A 22,533-nucleotide genomic window follows, 5' to 3' on the forward strand; every position below is an offset into this window, starting at 1 on the left:
CAAAGCATCTTGCCTCCAGCTATGTGGCATTCTCTCAGTATTACATAAACTGATTGTGGGTCCAAATACTCTAGTGTATTCAGACACTGCTGGGCTCTGTGAGGCTCCCATGAGCTCAATCATCAGGAGCATTCCTTGGTTCAGATGCAGTTTGCGCAGAGGTTAGCTTAGTTCCACACAAGTCAACCTTCCAAACAGAAGATGTTTACTGTCTGCAAAAGTGACCCAAAAAAACACATTTCTAGCTTCGGAGAAACAAAAGGTTCCTCCCAATTGTAACATTCACCAGTACAACCTCCAGTTTGTAATGTCTAAAAAAACAAGAAATAACTTACATTTACATAGCGCTTTACATATTTTGGGATGTTCCAATTTGCTCTACAGTAAATTGCGTTGTTTTTAAAATGTAGTCGCTGATGACTTATAGGCAAGCCCTGCAGCCAACAAACACACAGCAAAGTCCCACAAAAAGCAATGAGAAGGACCAGTTGATCAGGGCTTTTTTTTTGATTGAGGGATAAATGTTGGCCAGGACATAGAGAGAACTGCTATTCTCTTCTTTGAATAGTACCGTGTTCCTTTGAACAAGCAGACATTGCCTTGGTTTAATATCTCATCTGAGAAATTCCAGTAAATCAGCACTTGCTTAGCACCTCACTGAAATATCAGCCTAGATTATGTGTTACTCCCCTGGGCTGAGGCTTGAACCTATGACCTTCTGACACAAAGACCAAGAATGCTACCAAAGAGCTGAAGCTTCTGTATAAAAATAGTATGCTCTCAAGTGCAGACATTGTTGCACTAGAGGCTCCAAAGAGACAAAAATCAATATAAGAGAAAAGCAAATATTGAATGCCAAGTACTTCTATAATGAAAACTAAATGGACAAGCATTTACAACTGAACAAATCCTCTAGCCAAGCAATTAAACTCCAAGTGTCCAACTAAGTGTCCAACTAAGTGTCTCCACATTGACAGAATGCATTGTGCATACGATATAAAACTACAACATGCATAAAACAAGACAACATCCTTAATGTGACCTGGAGATCTGATGGATAGAAAAAATGAGAGAAGGCAAAGGGGAACAAGATAAATACACGTAAACAGATTAATACTTTTCTACACAATTGCTTTAGAGGTTAAATTTACAGCTAGACTATCATTAACATTTTAGTGTCTTTATTACTGCAACATTAGTGTTTATTTCAGTGCCACTGGCAACCTTTTCAAGGTTGAAAAAGTAGTGCTGACTTAGAAGCAGTGGGTTTTTATATATGAAAATAATTAGCAATTATAGCGATAGCAATAATATTCAGCTAACAAGCTATAACCTCACCCCACTTGGTGCATTATTTTCATATCCAACTGCTCCCCAGTGGATGGGCAAGCTCTTGTTAATTCAAAATTGTCCTTTTGCACGCAAAAAACAACAGGAGTATGCAGTCAAAGTAAGCAACTTAATTGGAACAGCATTTACCTTTCCTGTGCTTGCTTAAAAAATTGAATCAGCGGCTATTACAAATTAAGTGACTTTTGAATTAAAAAGGAGACCATTTTAATGGTGGAGAGACAAGAGAATGGAGCTTCTATAGAGGAAAGGCATGATAAATAAAAATCTCATGCACAATATGCCAATACCCAAGGGCAAGTAATACTCTTTTTTTATTCAAAGGAAGCATCAGTAGTATAATTGGTCCATCCAAAGTAAAAATGCACGCAAAGCATTAAAATAAAATGTGGTTTTCAATGTCGATATAAAAGGACAAGTTCCATCAAGGACTTCAGCCCTAATGGCGGACCCTGCTATTTCAAGGATACTGAGGCATGCAAAAAGCATTGGAAGAGGGACAGTCAGTCAGAGCAAAAGCCTGATCAAAGAGGTAAGTTTTAAGGAGGATCTTAAAGAAGGAACGAGAGGTAGGGGTAGAGAGACGCTTAGTGTGGAGTGATTAAACTGGGGATGTTCAACAGGCCAAAATTAGACAGGAGATTACATGGCTAGGATTTGAAAACAAAAATAAGAATTTTTACAAAAATTACTGTTTAAAGTAACAGCATATTTAGCTCAGCTGCTGAAAATATTCAATATCTATGTATGGCACCTATCCATAAACAAAGAGCACTGACCCAATAGGAGGCTCTATATTTGACACACAGCTATTTGCAGCTATCACTGTACTGTGCCCTTGATATGTTTAGGCATAATTTTGCAATCACGAGGATTGCAGTATGTGTGCACATGAGGATTTTATTTCACTGTGACTGTAGCTTGAATTACTGATCACCATTATTTTAACAGCATTAGCCCATTTAGTATATAGAAGCAAATGCCAGGGTTAACATATTGTTAATCAGAAACATTCACAATTCCTATCCTGTCTATGTAATGATATTCTCAAATAGACACCCTTAATTATGCCTATGGACTGAGAATCACTCAGTGTGTTGACACAAAGAGCTTTATCACATGCCCTCTCTTCCAACCCGCCTCCCGCACCCTCTCCTCCACCCCCTCACCCCATACCCCCCTCCCCACCTCCCATGCCCTCCTCCATACACCCCCTACCCACCTCCTCTCCTCTCCCCCACTTCGCCCCATATGCCCCCAATCGCCCCCCCATCCCCCCTCGCCCCAATCGCCCCCCATCCCCCCTCGCCCCAATCACCCCCCCATCCCCCCTCGCCCAGATCCCTTCCCATGCCCTCACCCCAACCGCCCCCCCATCCCCAACCCATCCATCCCCATATCCCCTCGCCCCCGATCCACCCCTTTGCCCCATATGCCTCCATCCCCTCGCCCCAATCGCCCCCCCATCCCCAGCCCCTCCATCCCCCCTCGCCCCATATGCCTCCATCCCCTCGCCCCAATCGCCCCCCCATCCCCAGCCCCTCCATCCCCCCTCGCCCCATATGCCTCCATCCCCTGGCCCCAAATGCCCCCCCATCCCCCCTCACCCCATATGCCACCATCCCCTTGCCCCAATTGCTCCCCAGCCCCCCCCTCCACCCCACGCCCCCGTACCCTCCATACACCCCCTACCCACCTCCTCTTCCCCCGCCGCCCCATATGCCTCCAACTCTCGCCCCAATCGCCCCCCCATCCCTCCTCGCCCCATATGCCTCCATCCCCTTGCCCCAATTGCTCCTCAGCCCCCCCCCACCCCACCCCACGCCCCCATACCCTCCATACACCCCCTACCCACCTCCTCCCCCACCCCCCCCTTCGCCCCATATGCATCCATCCCCTTGCCCCAATCGCTCCCCACGCCCCCGCCCCCACTCTTCCAAACCCCACCCCCATTCCCATTCCCATTCCCTCCACAGCCTCTATCCATTATCGATCCCTCCCCTACCTGACCACCTGGGCGTGCCCCTTGTAGGCGGCGATCATCAGGCAGGTGTTGTCGTATTTGTTGGCGATGCGGATGTCCGCCCGGTTCTCCACCAGGTAGCGGACGATGTCCAGGCGGCCGTCGAAGCAGGCGGCCCGGAGCGGGGTGGAGTTGGTGGCCGTGGTGTGGTTGACATTGGCGCCGTTGGCGACCAGGAGCCGGACCACGTCCAGGTGTCCGGCCCCGGCCGCGCACCACAGGGCGGTAGCCCCGTCGATCACGTAGCCGTCGAAGCGGACGGTGCCGGTTTGCTCGGTCTCCACCCGGTAATGTTCCAGCAGCAGCTTCACCACTTTGGAGTGGCCGTTGCGGGCGGCGGCGATGAGGGGGGTGGCTCTCTGCCCGCCGGCCCCGGCCCCGGCCCCGGCTCCGGCTCCAGGCCCGGCCCCAGGCCCCGGGCTCACCTGCGCCAACAGCCGCCGGCTCTCGGCCTCCGAACGGTTCAGCAGCAGCGCGGCCAGCGTCAGCACCCGGCCCTCGCTCGCCGCCTTGTACACATAGGCCGCCAGCGACTCCATCAGCCACCGGCCGCTCTCCTCATCTCCCCGCCGCCCGCCACTGCCTCAGGCCGCCGCCACCGCCGGCCATCCCGTCCGATTTTAACCCCGCTCACTTCCGGCCCCCTCTTCGTCGCTGGTGCACCGCCTCTAACCTTCCCCATGGCACTTCCGGAAGGTGAGTGTGTAACCTTCAACTGGCTCCGGGGGGGGACAAACCCTTCACTCTCCAAAGTTCTGACAAACCATTTCACCTTCACACTTTTAACAAACCTTCTAATTTCCCCTTTTATGCTTTGAATAAATCTTCTAATTCTCTCTTTACACTTTTAAGCACATTTTCCTAATCCTAATTCTCCCTTTACACTTTCCTAATCCTAAATTCTCCCTTTACACTTTTAATAAACCTTTTCTCCTCTTTCTCTTCCTTTTTCCTGCAGCTTTGCCAACTCTGGTTGGACATATTCCTGGAGGAATCATCACATGACTGCCACCCAAAGATTCCCTTTTTCCAGATCTGCAATATTGTTGTAATAAATAATCAAAAACGTTCAAAGTAAAATGAAAAATAAAAACACCATCTTTTTAGGGATGTTTTTATGTTGGTTCTCTCTGGTTGCTCACAGCTGCATCCAGGAGATTAATCTTTAACTCCTGGAGACTCCAAGACAATCCTGGAGGGTTGGCAACCCCAATTCCCCTACAAATAGTGATTAATGTTGGTGTATAGTCTAAACGCTGTCGCTCGCATGGATTGCCAACTGCCCACCTTGTACGCAAATGTCATCTTTCCAACTCCTGTTCAGCCTTCACGTACAAGACAAAAAACATCTGAATGCAAAACCATGAAATGGTACAGCACAGATGAGGCCATTGTGCCTGTGCTGGCTCTTTATAAGCATTATCCAATTAGCCCACTGTCCTGCTCTCTCCTCATAGCCCTGAAAATGTTTTCTCACCCCATAATTCACTAGAGCCACAAAAAAGGATGTCAGAAACAACTGATACCCAATGCACCTACACAGATCCTGATCATGAGTATGATGCTTTCCCTGCAACCATTGAGTACACCACATGCAAAATGGAAACTACTGCCAAAAATCAGACACCATGTGCAATTATTATCAATTCTGGGCAGAGCTATTGTTCTCTCACCTTTTCCCCTTCCACAGTATGCTCACCCAGGTATTTGTTCTGCTTCTCCATACACACCCATCCTCACCACAAGCTCTCTCCCATCAACTTTCTTTTGCAAGGCTGCAGAGGCTATGACAATGAGGGACATCAAGTTATTCCACTGAAAGGGGCTTCACGGCTGAGCACAATCTAGTCCTCTAGTGTCTAATTGAAGTTATTGTATGGTGATCAGGAAGAGTAATTGAAAGTACATACCAAAAATTACTTCCAAAGTGAATGGTGTGAACAGGACAATGGCACACGTGTTCACACAAATCTCATCCACAAATTCTCACCATTGGTTTCAAATCCCTCCTCTCCCTGATCTCTGTAATTTCCTGCAGCCCCAACAACCCTCCCTCTCTCAGCCCTGATCTAATTCAGGTCTCTTGAGCATCCCTGATTTTAATCGCTCCAGCATTATCCTTAAACTATCTGAGCCCTAAGCTCTGGAATTCCTTCCCTTAAACCTCTCCCCCTCCCCCAATCCCATTCAGAGGACTCTTAAAACCCGCCTCTTTGACCAAGCTTTTGGCCATCTGCCCTAACACTACCATGTATGGAGCTCGGTGTCTAATTTCGCTTTAAAACGTGCCGGGGAAGTCACTGGGGGCGTTTCGCCACGTTAAAGGCGCTACCTAAATACGGGTTGTTGTTGATTCAGAGCTGATAAGATTTAGGGCGTTTATATAGCGGATGCAGCACAACAAGAGGGTTCACTTTGCAGTGGAGTAAAGCCACTGGGTTGCTTTTGTTGCATTTTGAATCTTTCCTGAACTGCAGAAGGGGAAACGAGTGTAAATCAATGAGAATATTGATGGATACAACGTAACTCGGGAGACGCCCGGCGTTTGCTTGTTGCGAGTCACTTTGAGCCTGGCTGCTCTGGTCCACAGTCACATGCGCTGCAGATGTGGTTTTACAGGTCGGGGGTGGGGGGTTTTAATCTGATCTCGTAGCGAGGAAGAGACCGAAGCAAAATTGAAACTCTGTTCGTAACAAGGGAGCTGGTGCCTTCCAGACAGGAGAGAACAAAATAAAGCAAGAGACGGAAAAGGAACTGGCAGCAGCCAGCCCAACATGCGGAAGCGACAATCGCCTTCTCTGCAAACTCCCTTCTTCCTCCCCAGGTTTGGCTACTGGGATGAATTTTGCTCGTTGTTGCCTTTGCTTTTGCTTTTTAAGAGGGAGGGAGCGCAGCGAGGAAACCAGCAGCCGCCCAAGGACAGACCCAACCCACTTAATGTGGCCCGTCAGCAAATTCAATTGTGTTTATTCTTTTTCAGTTAATTCACTAATGTTCGCCAAGCGATGTAGCTTCTCCTCCCTCCAGCTCTGCCTCGCCTCCATCGGCACTGGCTGAACCAGCTGCCTGGGAAATCGCAAACCACCATCTATACAGTTACAGTACTTTTGAAGTGTAGTCATTGTTGTAACGTAGGATGCAAGAAGCCAATTTGTGCACAGCAAGCTCCCACAAACAGCAGCACAGCAATGACTAGGCAATCTGGTTTTTGTGATGTTGATCGAGGGATAAATATTGGCCAAGACATGGGGCAGAACTCTTTACCCCTTTCCCCTCCCCCTGCGGACAGAGCTCCGACACTCTGGACTGTCAGCCTGGATTTTGTGTTCAAGTCCTGGAATGAGACTTGAACCCACAACCTGATTCGGAGCCGAGAGTCCTACTCACTGAGCCGCAATGTTTAATCCTTGCTTCGGGGATAAACTTGGCCCCACAACCAGAATCATCCCAATATTAACTTCCTTTTTTAAAAAAAAACCTCGGATTGGGCTGGTTTCTGCACTCCCTAGCAGTGACATCAATGCGGCTCAGAAATGGGATTTAATTCTGTTTTTCTAATCTGTGCTATTGTAGAAAATAGTCTCAGATTTTTTCCCTTTACCTTTTATAGTCTTCAAATCCCTAGTCTGATATGAATAGGAATGATGACGTCGGGAATAATATTGTTTTTGGCTGACCACTTTTCCTGTAACGTTAGGGATGAAATGACTCTTCCTTGAAAGCAGCCACTGGGTGATAATGCATTGATTGTTAGGGGAAAAATACTGGCGGAGTGCAAAACGAGCTATCAGTTTGCAACTGTTCCTGTAGCACTTGCATCCAAGACCAATTTTGCAGCTCCACTCACTCTCGCAGTATCTCGCCTATGTGACCACACTTTTTTTTAAAAAAGGGAGCTCAAACAGTCAGCTATTCACCTCTGGGTACCATCACAGAAAATGCCAGAAATCTGAAAAATAAATAAAACTAACATTCTGGAAAAACACATCAGTGTCAATCAGCCTCTTAGGAGAAAAGAAATGAGAATTAATCTGCTTTATCTTTCAGATACTGATAGACCTTAAATTTTTTCCAGCATTTTAAGAACATAAGAAAATACGAAACAGGAGTGGGAGTTGGCCATTTGGCCCCTCAAGCCTGATTTCCCCCTTCAATATGATCATGACTGATTTAACTCCATTTTCCTCTCAATGACCCTCAACTCCCTTATAACTCAAAAATCTGTCTAACTCGGTCTTGAATATATTAATGATCCAGACTCCACTGCTCTCTGGGATAGAGAATTCCAAAGATCAATGATCCTTTGAGGGAAGAAATTCCTCCATAGCTCCATCTTAAATGGGAAACTGCTTATTCTGAAATGATGCCTCCCTAGTTCTAGATTCCCCTAGAAGGGGAAACATCCTTCCAGCATTCACCCTGTCAACTTTCGGAAGTTGTTTCTTGCCCACTTAGTTCATTGTTTCCTACTTTCAGAAAGACAAGTGCATCCCTTGTCGATATCTGTTTTATGTTAATTGAAGCTGTTATGAAAGTATTAATTCTGTCAGTTTTCCAAGAACTAATTTTGCTCACCGTAATTCGATTTGTTTTTCTGACAGAAACCTAGCCACCTGCATCAATGTTCGTTTTGTAGCCTTCAAATGGTTTAACAACCGCTTAACTGCTCAAGTAATAGGCAAGGATATTAATCCTACTATAGACTACGGGAAGCAGAAGCAAGATTATGCAGACCAGTGAATTTATTCAGCTGACAAGGCTGTGACAAAAATCGAGCTTTCCTCACTTGTGGTGTTATATCTTATTCCTCCGTCTTGCTAATGGTACACACACGGTTAAAATTGGTTACTGCCAGCTTGTTTTTCACTGAATATGCACTAGTGCTGGATAATACCAGAGGCATTATCACAATACTGTGGCATGTCCTTTGCTGTTAAACAAAGGACTTAGTGCACTAATATCTGTTGAATGCAGAGCCATTTACGTCAAGGAGTGTGCAAAGTATTAATATCCGGCAATCATGGATGATAGAAAGTTGCTGGAACTTGCATCTTGTGTGATTTGAAGTCCTGGGGTTTTTTTTTAATCCCCTGGAAAGGTGTTGTGGGCTTGGTTAACAAATACATTTGGGGGTGAAAACCTGGCCAGTAATTCTTCATGGTCTCTTTGACAGTTCTGGGGCCAGGAACCTCTAACTGGGGGTTCATGTTGGTTGTTTGGGTTTAGCTCACCAGTCTGAGGGTGTCAGGGGAATGCAGCTATTCTGAGCTTTGTAGTAGCATTTTGCCAAGTAAGGTGAGCAACCAGGTTTTAAGAATCAATTGCATGTTGAGGGTTAACACATGAGAAGTATCTTTATTGCTTTGACATTTTGAAGAGAATAGCAATGTTTGTAAATACACTGTACAGAATACTCTCCTTTTAACCTGTTAAATTAATTTGTTTGTTACTTTATAGCCATGCCATAGTCTAATCAGAATGTACTTTCTTCCATTCACACAATGTAGCATGTGATATATTCCATAAGCCAGTGTATTATGGCAAGACTTCTCTTTTTGACACCTGTGTCTCATTACATAGATCTCGATAAAGACACACTCCTGTTCATTGGGAATGTCAGGTCCGCTTACAGGAGAATACATATTGTTAAGGTCCCTGAAACAGAACAGTGCCCTTTTTCTGACTTTGCAGGGCTGATTTCTAGATGCACAGCATTAGTATTTAATTATGTGTATGTAGTCATCCTCCTAAGTTTGAAATAGAGATGTTCAAAACTGTAAAGGGTTTTGATAAGAGTAAATAAGGAAAAACTGTTTCCACTGGCAGAAGAGATAGTAACCAGGTAATTGGCAAAAGACCAAGTGGTGATGATGAGTTTCTTTTTGATCTTGAGTTATTTTGATCTGGAATGTGTTGTCTGAAAGGGTGGCGGAAGCAGATTTGATAAACTTTCAGAAGTAAATTGGATAAATACTTGGAGGGGAGTGAGGCTAATTGGAAGCTTTCTGAAAGAGCCAGTTCAGGAACAATGGGCTGAATGGCCTCCTCTTGTGATGTATGATTCTATGATCAGAAGCAAATAGTAAACAACAATATGGTTGTTATTAAATGATCTGCTTATGTAGTTTGTATTGAATGTTGCACTTAAATTAACTTTTTTGTTATTTTGGCATTCTCGTATGGATATCAGACATCCAAATCCTTTGAGTTTTAATTTCCTATTAGAGCAAACAAACTTGATAGCTAAACAGTGCACGAGTTCCTCTTCAAGTCTTTACTGCTGAATTGGTCTAAATGTTGGCAGTGCAGCCTTGTGGACTGTTTGTTTGAAAGGTGGGCTGGATGCTCAATCTGCTCCTCCACATTCTGCACCTGGACAAGCACCTCCTCTCAGAAAGGAAGACTTGCATTTCTTTGGTGCCTTTCACAACCCCAGGATGTCCCAAAACACTTTATAACCAATGAAGTACTTTTGAAGATTAGTGCAGACAGCAAGCGCCCACAAGTGACTATGTGAGAATGACCAGATTTTTTTTTTTAACGCCATGTTGATTGAGGGATAAATATTGGCCAGGATACCAGGGAGAACTCCCCTGATCATCTACCTACTTCTGTCACAGACCTGTAACTAATTTTACAATATTTGCAGCATAGTGTAATAATGAGTGTAAAAATATTTCAAACTATTCAATATAGATCCCATCCAGGACAAAGCAGCTCACTCAATAGGCAGCCCATCCATCACTATAAATATCCACTCCCTCCACAGTGCACAGTGGCTGCAGAGTGTTCTATCTACAGGATACACTACAGCAACTAGGCAAGGCACAGCACCTCCCAAACCCACAACTCAATCACCTAGGGCACAAAGGCAGCAGATCCAAGGGAATACCATCACTTCCCAAGTCACGCACCATTCCTGATTTGAAAATATATCACCGTTCCTTCATTGTCGTTTGGTTAAAATCCTGCAACTCCCTCCCTAGCAGCAGTGTGGGCATACCTACAACACACGGACTTCAGCGATCCAAGAACAAGGTTGCCTATCACCCTGCTGAGCACAGCAAACTCAGCACTAACCAAGGATCGACCCACAGTGAGTTCATTTCCTCAGGCCACTGGGGGATTGAAATGTTTAAAAAGCAGTGATTCCTAAACCCCAGAATTGGGCATCAAGTCTTTCACAAATGGATAAAGCTCACTTATTATTTGTAACTCATGTACAGGTTATTGAGAGATAAAAACATAAATGCAACTTACCTACAGTGAGTGCTCGAGGTCAGTAAATATGACAGGAATGGTGATGATTTAACCTTTATGATGTAAGCAGTGGTGATGAGATTGTGTCATGTGACTGCAAAAATGGAGACAGATTCTTACCCCAGTGTTTATTACCGAAAACAGATGTCTGTGACAAAGGCACGCTACAATTATATGCCCTAATTTCCTCCTTTCAGCTCCTGAAGGCTGTTACTGTTGTTAAGGTCCAGTTCTACCAGCCTTTGGAGCATTTTGTCCACATCGCCAGTCTTTATGTGAACCTAGGCAGTGAATTCTGACAGTGCTGCAGCTCGGTTTGGCCAACTTGAGGAGGTGGGTCGAAATCAAGATTTGGCCAACTTACCGGGAAGGGGTGGAGCTGTGCTCTGGGGAATGATGAGATACATCATCCATAACCCGAGCCAGGAACTGCACGGACTTGCCAACCGAAGCTTAGAGACCAGAGAGATTCCTAGGAGCAACATGGAGACAGTCCTCAGCACAGGCTGACCCCAAAATGAATGGGGGATTAACCCCCCCCTCCCTCCCGCCATCCCAATCCCCTTCGGCTCTGCCATTGAGCTTTGGAAGACAGGACAATCGATCCCAATCCTGTTCCAGCCCAGCTTGTGTGCTCACACCTGCTTCCAGCAGGGGTTTAGTTCCTAATGTTTCTTTTCCTGACCGAAATTAGCTAACTCAGCGTGATGGAGGGTTGGGGCTGGGAAATTTCTGGCCCATGTAGATCAGTAGGTGGGTTACTGATGTAGGTATTAACTCAGACTATAAGCATCAGAACAAGTGCATAGTGGGCTGTAAATCCACAGTACTTGAGGACCAGGTTAACAAAGCTAAGCAAGACTAAAGGATTAACATGTATTATTCATGATACAAATGGGCATTGGATTCTTGTGACATCTAGAACACATCTATCATCTGTTTTGACATCTAAAGGTTTGCAGACTCCATATCCCCTTAAACTCACCACAGCCTATGGCCCGAGAGCTATGATCATTGGTGTTTATTAACATGCAGCTAATTCTCTTGGCCTTTGTCCAAGTAGTTTTAAAATCTTATTTCTTAATAAAGATCAACTTTCCTTTTGAAAGCGGGTGCTGATACTGCTTCCACCACTGTTGGTCATAGGGCAATCCACAACCTAATAACCCTCTGTCTAAATAGGCTTCCCCTTTCCCCACCTTTCTTCAGTCTAATGTCTCAGAACTCTGAAGCTTCAGCCTTGATCATTTGCTCAGGTAGAAGATGTGGGATTGGAACTTTTCAGCTCGGTGGGGTGTGTGTGTTATTGGCCGAGCCACAGCAGACACCTCGACTCCTTTTAAAGTTTACCCTTTATTGTTTGTCGTCCTCTCATTATTCCTCCTCCCAAAATATGTCAACACACGTTTCTACATGTGAGATTTTGCCGGAGTTTGGCACGAGTGATGGAATCCTAGGAGGTTTGGGTGCAGCATCTCTCGATTGTATCTCGACAGATCAAGCGGGAGACGGTTTTTAAAGGGCGTGTTTAGCTCCAAGTAAGATGCATTGTCCTTTTATCTCACAGGAATGTAGGGAGCGAGCCGGAGAATGTGGATAAAAAACCTCAGTTTCACCTAGATCTTTGGTTTTATTTCATGGTGCAAAACTGGATCCTGGATTTTGGCCGCCCTATTGCGATGGTGAGTCATGAACTGACAAATTGTATTAACTGAATAGAAACAAAGGGGCCAGGTCTCACTCTCCCACCCACAACCCAGAGACCCCAGGCTGGGGCTCCTTCTCTAGAAATGAGAAGGCAGAGGGCGGATAGAGGATGTTAAAATTATGAAAGGGTTTGTTAGGGTAGATGTAGAGAAGGTGTTTCCACTTGTGGGGGGAGACCAGAACTAGGGGTCCATGAATATAAGGCAGCCGCTGATAAATCCAATAGGGAATTCAGAAGAAACCTCTCTACCCAGAGAGTGGGAAGAATGTGCAATTCACTACCACAAGGTGTAGTTGAGATAAATAGTGTAGATGCATTTAAGAGGAAGCTGGGTAAACACATATTGGAGAAAGAGATAGAAGGATATGCTGATGGGTTGAGTTGAGGAGGCTCATGTGGAGCATAAGTACTCAGATGAAACAGTTGGGCCAAATGGCCTGTTTCTGTGCTATACGTACTGTGTAATCCACCTGGAAAGTGCATTCTGTTGACATTGGGTGTGTTTGGTTGTGATATTTCCCAATCACTTCCTGCTCTAATACACTGTGTCTGGTTTTATGCTTGAAAAATGGCTTTTTTAGCAAACCACCTGAGGTGTACAAGGTAACTCATTAGGGAGAGGAGGGAAGAGTATATGGGGGAGGTGGGGAAGATTTATAATTTATACTAGATCTGCTGTTTTTCTCATTAGAAACTGACAGGGGTCTGATGTGCTCCTTTATAGATTATCCTTCCAGTGGAGTGGTTCCCATTGAATAAACCGAGTGTTGGTGATTACTTTCACATGGCCTATAACATCATCACACCTTTCCTCCTACTGAAGGTAAGGTCTCTGACTGCTGCAGACGTTGTGACTGGGGAAAATAAGAGTGTCCACACAGCCACTGTCCCCTTGCAGAATCCATTGCACCTTGCCTGATGGCTTACTGACCAACCAAACACAGTGTTGGACCTGGGTCCTGAGGAGCACAAAGGTTCCAACTTTGATTCACAACCCTTGCTGAGTTGGATTTTCATCAAGGTTTAGCACTGGAGATGCTGTAACCAGGGGCGACCAGGTTCCCCAAAAAGGTCTGGGAATATTTAGGATCCTCCTGAGGAAGGGGAGGCGATGCCAAAAATAGTGTTGTGGAAGCATTCATGAAAATCTCCTGACTTCCCACGTGCTTGGCCAATCCTGGCTGTGACTGCCTTTAAGGAGGGAAGCGATACAGCCAAGTGCTGATTGCTTTCGGGTGAATTCTGCTGCAGAGGCCAGGACCAGGCTTGCCTGTGTCGCCTTTCACAGTTGAATAGTTTGCCGATGCTTATGATCCCAGGCTTACCCAGTATCCCAGGGATCTTGCAACCATTTTGTGCTCTTTCAGCAAAAGGACAAAGAATGGTTGAAAACAGAGGCAGAATTAGACCATTGTATAGACACATGTCACAGATGATAAGGATTGGCATTGAAAGCTCGTCAATTCTCAGTAGTACTTATTTCAGGAGTACATAAGTGTTCACTCAATCTTTAATACCTTCTGTTGCAGCTTATCGAACGTTCTCCTAAAACTCTCCCTATCTCAGCAGTGTACATCTGTATAATAACATTTGTTATGGGAGCCAGCATTCACCTTGTTGGTGATTCAGTGAATCATCGTCTGATTTTAAGTGGATACCAGCTCCATTTGTCTGTGCGAGAAAACCCGATTATGAAGGACTTGAAACCAGAAACATTGGTAAGCACCATCACATCGGCAAGAAAAATGCTTCAATCAAATTAATCCTATGCAAGCTCAGCTTGGTCAAGGGCACTGGGTGCTGCAGAGAGTTTGACACTGCACCTCTACACATCCTTGATTTTAATCAGTCCAGCACTGGCAGATATGCCTTCAGCTGTCATGGTCCTAGGTTCTGGAATTCCCTGCCTAAACCTCTCCTCCTCTTCCTCTCTCTTCCTTTGAGACGCACTTTAAAATCTACCTCCGTGACCAAACTTTTGGTCATCGTCCTAATATTTATTTAGATAGCTCAGTGACTGAAGAAGAGTCATACGGACTCGAAACGTTAACTCTGTTTCTCTCTCCACAGATGCTGTCAGACCTGCTGAGTTTTTCAGCATTTACTGTTTTTGTTTCAGTGACTGATATTTTGCTTGATATCATTTCTGTGGTGCCCTGGGACGTTTTACTATGTTAAAGATGGTATATAAATGGTATAGAAAGGTGGTATATAAATGCAAGCTGTTGTTCAAATCCATGCTAAACTGAAAATATCTTCTGGCCATGGTTGAAAGGTATCTGCATGATTTCTTTTTATTCATTGATGGCATGTGGGCAGTGCTGGCTGGGCCAGCATTTACTGCCCATCCCTCGTTGTCCTTAAGAAGGTGGTGGCGAGCTGCTTTCTTGAACCTGCAGTCAGTTCGATACAACTGAGTGGTTTGCTGGGCCATTTCAGAGGGCATGTACGAGTCAACCACATTGCTGTGGGTCTGGAGTCACATGTAGGCCAGACCGGGTAAGGATGGCAGATTTCCTTCCCTAAAGGACATTAGTGAACCAGCTAGGGTTTTTTTATATGACCATTGACATCGTTTCATGGTCATTATTAGGCTTTTAATTCCAGATATTTTATTGAATTCAAATTCCACCATCTGCTATGATAGGATTCAAACCCAAGTCCCCAGAGCATTGCCCTGGGTCTCTGGATTACTAGTCCAGTGACAATACCACTGCGCCATCACCTCCCCCTGTATGAAATGAAATTTTAAAAAAACAGAAAATGATGGAAATACTTAGCAGGCCAGGCACATCTGTGGAGAGAGAAACAGAGTTAATGTTTCAGAGTGGTTGACCCTTTATAAGAACTATGAAAATTTACCGGTAAGAAATGAAGTTTGGTAGCCTCAGTCCAGCTCTGAAGGTTATGGCGCTGACAGCATAAAACTGTCCTTAATTGGCATTCAGCCAGTTCAGGAATCTCAATCAGGGAAGTCTCAGGGTGACTGGTGATGTGTGTTGGGGTCACTGTCCTGAGACAGTTACAGGGCCAAGGAAGAGGGAGCGTCACAGTACACCCAACCAGGCTGCTTTTCAACTGGGATGCTTAATGCTGAGCGCTTGAGCTGGTAAAGTTCCATTTTCTATCGCCACCCCTCCCATACCCAGCACAAAATTCACACAAAACCCAACAGTTTAAAAGTTGTAATTTCTCTTGTTAAACCCACAGATTGACTCATTTGAGCTGCTATATTACTACGATGAATCCTTGGGTCACTTGATGTGGTAAGTAAATTAACAAATAAATTAATGGCCATCCATCACTGTAGAGAAGGCAGTCAGAGTCTGCCTTGATGGCCAGTGGCTGACGGTGCCACCTGCTATAAACTGGGAAGGACCCATTCTGCCTAGCCAGTTGCTCAGAGCATGGGCAGCAGTTATGTCTATGGTAGTTAGCTTCAGCTCCCTGGGTTAGGGAGTGGGGAGTGGGTACTGGATGGGGTTCCTCCACCAGTGACACCTGGGCACATGGAATTTGAGAGTTTGGTTGTTTTCTCTGATTACCCAATGTCTCAGTTCACACCTGAAGGCTGGTCACCAGGTCTCATGGTTGTGTCCCATTCCTGTATGAGTCGACTCCTTCAGGCTAGTCAGCTGCCTGTAACTGGGGAAAAGTTGTGGGGCTGGGGGGGGAAACAACTGAAAAATAAAGCAACTCCTGGTCAGACTAGACCATTGCTGAGTCAAGTCTGTGTGTGAGATTGTGTCAGCATTCTCCACAATAGATTTGGAATCGGTCCTGTATGTTCTAGTTCCAGAACGAGGGGTCGCCCGTTTAAGACAGAGATGAGAAGAATTTTTTCTGAGGGTAGTGCGTCTTTGGAATTCTCTTCCTCAAAAGGCGGTGGAAGCAGAATCTTTGAATGTTTTCAAGGCAGACATAGATTCTAGATAAGCAAGGGGTTACCGGGGGTAGGCAGGAGGTTACAGTTGGATCATGATCTTATTGAATGGCAGAGCAGGCTCGAAGGGCCGAGTGGTCCACTCCTGCTCCTAGTCCGTGTGTTATTCTTTTGTTCAGGACACTATGAAGTAAAGCCACCAATTCTCCATTCCCAGCAGGGCAGTATCTGCAGGGCGACAACACTGCAATTATCCCATTCAAAATGAGGGAGGTTTGGCTGAAATGACCCCCAATCTTGTTTCAGTGCAGCATTGCTGCAGAAAGTTGAACAGAGCAGCATTCATGTGGATTCATTAACTTTTGATGATTGTATGAAACTTGGGCTTAACTATCAAGTGGAACATTAATTTAAACACATGAGCTGGCTCTTAGTCCACTTCACCCTTCACTGAGCTCACTCTTGCTCCCTGACACACTTCCATTCGCTCTCTCTCTCTCTCTCTCCCCCCCCCCCCCCCCCCCCCCCGCCTCTCTCTCTCTCTCTCTTTCTCAGGGATCCAGTTACTCAGCAGTGAAAGGATGTATCGTATGATACATTAACATAGTGGTGGGCACAGACCTAGGGGTATGGGATGGTGTACAATATATTGCCTATTTCCACGAATGCAGGTGGTACTTCATGTGAAATCCCTGTGTGGATTTCATTGCTTTATTTAAGGCTTGCCCAGTAATGTAGGCGCTATTCCTGGAAGCACAGCAATAGTCTCACATTCTCATTTTCTTTAAAATCGGCACCATTGTTGAGTCGAGCTTTTCTCTGGGACAGTGTATAAAGGGTAAACTACCAAGCACTTTGCTCTACCTGTTATTTTGTTTTAATAAACTCCTTTTATCACCCAAATAACAAGATGAATTGTTATTCATTGCTGCAGTTCAGGCAATAGTGCAACAGTACTCGTGGGGAAACTGCAGCATCCCTGTTGGTAGCTAAGCCAGGGAGGTCAGGAAAGGCTCACCTTTGTCCTCGGTCTGTGCTAAGTTGGTTGATCCCATTGATCTCAAAGCTCCTGGACTGAGGGGGAAAAAGTTGTCCAGTATTTACTTTTAATTATTGCTGAAAAGTATGCCTGTGATTATGTACACGAGTGCGTGTATGTTTGCATGTACCTTTGCACAAGTGAGAGTGTGACATGTGTATTAATGTATGCTTGTTCGTCACTGTGTGTGAGTGTGTGTGTGTCTGTTAGTTTGTTTATTTATCAGGTAAGGATTGGATTGCATCAGCCATAATATGCTGCAGCCCATGTTTAAATATCCTGGCTCCTGTGGAAACCTGGTCCCAGCCATGAGATTCCTGAGTCCCTCATATACCAATGCAAGAGGCAGCTTGGTGTTCCAAGGAACGTTTTACCTTTCCTTGTTCCCTGATGCCTGACGAACTGTTGCTTGTGTACAAAGTCTGCTTGTGAGGCTGCAGTACGAATTGTTACTTCGGTCACTGCAGTATGAGGACTGTTTGACTAATAGTTGTGCTTATTTTTGTGCCGCAGGTATGTTCCTTTCTTCATTATTTTCAGCCTGTATTTCACTGGCTGCTTCACTCGCAGTAGCAGGGACAGCAGAATGCCTCTATCAGCATGGCTGCTCCTCGGGCCAAGTAGTCTCTATTATTGGTAAGAGATAAGCAAATATTTAGAAAATAATAGTCATGATTTTATTTCATTCCACTTTTTAGTGTCAGTCGTGCCTCGTTTGGTAGCATTCTCACCTCTAAGTTAAAAAGCTCCAGCTTCAAGTCCCACTCCAGGGCTTGACCACGAAAGTCAAGACTGAGGCTCCAGTGCAGTACTGAGGCTCCAGTGCAGTACTGAGGCTCCAGTGCAGTACTGAGGCTCCAGTGCAGTACTGAGGCTCCAGTGCAGTACTGAGGCTCCAGTGCAGTACTGAGGCTCCAGTGCAGTACTGAGGCTCCAGTGCAGTACTGAGGCTCCAGTGCAGTACTGAGGCTCCAGTGCAGTACTGAGGCTCCAGTGCAGTACTGAGGCAGTGCTGCACTGTTGGAGGTGCCGTCTTTTGAATGAGACATTAAACTGAGGCTCCATCTGCCTGCATGGGTGGATGTAAAAGGTCCCATGGCCCCATTTCGTGTTTAACCAATTTATTGGAATTCCTTGAAGGAGTCACATGTGCTGTGGATAAAGGGGAACTGGAGGATGTCCTGTACTTAGATTTCATGAAGGCATTTGATGAGGTGCCACATCAAAGGTTATTGTGGAAAATCAAAGCTCATGGTGTAGGGGGTAACATATTGGCATGGACAGAAGATTGGCTAACTAACAGGAAACGGAGAGCAGGCATAAATGGGTCTCTTTTTTTTTGGTTGGCGAGATGTAACGAGTGGAGTGCCACATCAATCAGTGCTGGGGCCTCAACTTTTTACGTTTTATTTAAATGACTTGGATGAAGGGACCAAAGGTATGGTTGCTAAATTTGCTGATGATACAAAGATAGGTAGGAAAGTGAGTTGTGAAGCGGACACAAGGGGGTTACAAAGGGACATAGATGGGTTAAGTGAGTGGACAAAGATCTGGCAAATGGAGTATAATATGGGCAAATGTAAAATTGCCCATTTTGGCAGGAAGAATAAAAAAAGAAGCTTATTATCTAAATGGTGAGAGATTGCAGAGCTCTGAGATTCAGAGGGATCTGGGTGTCCTAGTGCATGAATCACAAAAGGCTAGTATGCAGGTACATCAAGTAATTAGGAAAGCTAATAGAATATTATCATTTATTGCAAGAGGAATTGAATATAAAAGTAGGGACATTATGCTTCAATTGTACAGGGCACTGGTGAGACCACATCTGGAGTACTGTGTACAGCATTGGTTCTTTATTTAAGGAAAGATGTAAATGCATTAGAAGCAGTTCAGAGAAGGTTTTACTAGACTCATACCAGGAACGGGTGGGTTGCCTTATGAGGAATGGTTGGACAGACTAGGCTTGTATCCGCTGGAGTTTAAAAGAGTAAGAGATGACCAAATTGAAACTTTTAAGATCCTGAGGGGTCTTGACAGAGTGGATGTGGAGAGGGTGTTTTCTGTTGTGGGAGAATCTAAAACTAGGAATCACTGTTTAAAAATAAGGGTCGTCCATTTAGGATAGAGATGAGGAGAATTTTTTTCTCTGCGGGTCCTGAGTCGTTGGAACTCTCTCCCTCAAAAGGCAGTGGAACCAGATTCTTCGAATATGTTTAAGGCAGAGGCAAATCGATTCTTGGTAAGCAAGGGGTGAAAGGTTATCGGGGGTAGGCGGGAATGTGGATTTGAGGTTAATATCAGATCAGCCATGATCTTATTGAATGATGGAGCAGACTCAAGGGACCAAGTGGCCTAACCCTGCTCCTAATTTGTATGTTTGTGTGTAATATTTTGAAGCAGAGCAGGGGAGTTCACCCCAGTGTCCTGGCCAACATCTCAAAAGACAGATTATTTGGTCATTACCACAGTGCTGTTTGTGGGATCTTGCTGCTTGAAAATTGGCTGCTATGTTTCCTACGATACAACAGTGATTAAACTGCAAAAGTACTTCACTGGCTGTAAAGCACTTTGAGACATTGATGGTCTGGAAACGCGCTATATAAATGCAAGTCTTTCTTGTCTCCCCTAAACATCACTTGGTCAATTCTGGGGTACAGGTACAATTCTGTAATGGTTATGGTACTGGTCCAGTCATCTAGACACCTGGCCTAATAATCCAGAGAATGTGAGTTCATAAACTCACTGTGGCAGCTCAAATTCAGTTTATGTTTTTAAAAAAAAAATAAATAAATCAAGAAATATAAGTGACATCAGTAAAAAAAATGACCAAAGAGCTGTCGGATTGTCAGTTTTAAAAAAACAAACACAAAGTAGTTCAACCCAACAGCAAACCTACCACCCTGACCCGGTCTGGCCTATACATGATTCCAGTCCCACGTCCTAATTATCCACTGGAATTGTGCAACAAGCCACTCACTTGTATCAACCCACTACTCCGTTCCCCTAGAATGTGGCTCACCACCATCTTCTCAGGGCAATTAGGGGTAAGCAATAAACATCGGCCTTGCCAATGGCACCCATGTCCCAAGAATGAAAGTGTGGGAGAAAAATCAGCTGCAGTTCCTGCTGGTTATACAGTAACTGCAGGAAGGTAAGCCTCAGGCTGGACGAGGTGTGACAACCCCCTTGGCCAAATAGCATGCAGACACTTGCTGTCCAGGCTAACAGAATGGTCAATTGGCTGAATACTTCCGGTGTCTCAAATTGATTATGGGTGAGGAAGGTCCATTCAGTCCATCTTAATTCCATTGAAAGATCTTCAGTCTCCCCATTTCAACATCCGCTTGGTCCTTAAATGGTTCGAAGGACGTTTGCCTCCACTCTTGTGTTGATCACTCTTTGGGGGATTGGAATTTATTTCCAATGATGTCATCAGGATAGATGTAAAACAGGCTGTCAACCCGCTACCATCTGTTTACCGCTATCGTTCCCAAGTCACAATGGTCCCATCCCTTTGAGAGATGAAGCATTTCCCGTTATCCATTTTAAATTTACCTTTTACTAGTTTGTCCACCTGTCCGACTATCCCAATTGAATTTAAACCATACTATGTAAGCTGCCGGTTCAAGAGTTCAAGGGTTAATGTCAGGGGAGTGGGACTTAGTCGAGGTTCTTGGTCAGACTCTCTGAAGGACCGGGCTATAAATGAAGATTGTAGTCCTCATACCCCTTTGACCCCTATCTCTTTCTCTTCTAGGTACCTGGTGACTGAAGGTCAGATCTTTGTCCTCTATATCTTTACTACCTTTGCTATGATGGCGACAGTAATGCACAAGAAACGCAAAGGGCTGGTGATGGACAGTAACGGTCTCTTCCTGTTTTACTCTTTCTGCATCGCGCTGGTCCTGATCTCTGCTTGGGTCGCCTTCCTGTGGAATGACAAAATTCTCCGGAAAAAGTATCCCGGAGTCATGTACGTGCCAGAACCCTGGGCATATTACACCCTGCACATCAAGAAAACACCCTAGTTTCTTGCCAGGTGCTGTTTCTGAAGCTGCTTTAGTCAACTCTCCAACTCCCCCCAAATAACTGATAGTTGAGTGTTTCTCTAGGGTGCAGTTATACTCTTACCACGTCAATTCACAGTGGTTTCAGGTAGGCATTGATGCAAATAGTGGCAGTATAATTTGTGCCAAGCGATGTGAGACACCCCCGACCCCCAGCAGGAGGCAGCTTCTCACTGCTTCAAGTTTGTACTGGCTGCAGTATAACACCAGTCTGATGCAAAAATTGGTGCATTTTCAGAAGTGTTCCGGGTGGTCCACTGAATCTCCCTTTTTTTTATTTACCCCAACCTCACCCCACCCCAAAAAACTTGATACAATTTCTTATGCAATTTTTCTAATATCTGGAAAAAGCCCTTGCTGCATTTATGGTAAAAGCAAGTCAGAGTCGGGGGAAAACCTTGACTCACTCACTAAAGCACATCCAGGCTGCGAGTAACTGCGAATTACCTGGGGAGCGGGACTAATTGGTTAGCTCTTTCAAAGAGCCAGCCCAGGCATGATGGGCCGAATGGCCTCCTTCAGTGCTGTATGATGGTGACTGAAACATCTCTTGTGAAATTAAAACCTTTAGGCCAGAAATTGCTATCGACAATACTTAGTGATCCAGTCCTTAACCTGTTCATCCACCATTTTCCTGCCGGCTATTTTAACAGATGCAATAACTCATTAGCTTAAGTTGGGTTAACACATCACTGGAATGGAGAACAGAGAGACATATACAGACAGATTGGAGTCAATCTTGACCGTGTACAGTAGTATAAAATGGGTGATAGTAAAGTCAATAAAAATAAATCAGAAGAGAGATAGAAAGGCCTGCCAACTCCACCATCACTGAACCAATGAAGGTTTACCCAGTGTGTTCTCTCACTATAGTAATTTCTATGTTTGGAGTGTGTTTAAAAAATAACCTTATTTGTTCATGTCTCTATTCTGTTGACGGGATTTGTTTTGGAAGTTTCTGTGCTGCTGTTTTTTTATGCCGATTGCTTGAGAATGTCGAATTTGGGATCACGGCTGAGTTTGTTTTGCCAATTGCTGCAGAGCAATCAGAACCTTAAACTTTGTTCACGTGATCCGAATTGAATTGTTGGGACCGTGTGCTGTGAGTTGCTAATCTCGAGCATGGAACGAGACATCTCAGGGCCAGATACACCCAGCTCACCCGAATCCTAAAAAAATAAAAAAAAAACTGTGACAAAACCA

The 22,533-nt window shown here is 44.9% G+C and overlaps 2 protein-coding genes across 2 annotated transcripts in view; one reads left to right on the forward strand and one right to left on the reverse strand.

Annotated features, from left to right (window-relative positions):
• Positions 1-4,047, reverse strand: part of fem1b (fem-1 homolog b) — a 17,223-nt gene extending 13,176 nt beyond the window's left edge. The window contains exon 1 of the mRNA XM_078530068.1: positions 3,356-4,047. Within this exon, the coding sequence (XP_078386194.1) occupies positions 3,356-3,912 (557 nt within the window). The 5' untranslated portion in view covers positions 3,913-4,047. The remainder of the gene's footprint in view (positions 1-3,355) is intronic.
• On the forward strand, positions 3,943-22,533 carry LOC144668263 (ceroid-lipofuscinosis neuronal protein 6 homolog). Its single transcript, XM_078530069.1, has 8 exons — positions 3,943-4,069; positions 6,027-6,197; positions 12,201-12,315; positions 13,066-13,164; positions 13,871-14,059; positions 15,552-15,607; positions 17,777-17,899; positions 21,021-22,533. The coding sequence occupies exons 2-8, from the start codon at positions 6,148-6,150 to the stop codon at positions 21,289-21,291; spliced, it is 903 nt and encodes a 300-aa protein (XP_078386195.1). The 5' UTR covers positions 3,943-4,069; positions 6,027-6,147; the 3' UTR covers positions 21,292-22,533.

This window comes from Cetorhinus maximus, chromosome 26 (genome assembly GCF_964194155.1).
Source record: "Cetorhinus maximus chromosome 26, sCetMax3.hap1.1, whole genome shotgun sequence".
Taxonomy (NCBI): Eukaryota; Metazoa; Chordata; class Chondrichthyes; order Lamniformes; family Cetorhinidae; genus Cetorhinus; species Cetorhinus maximus.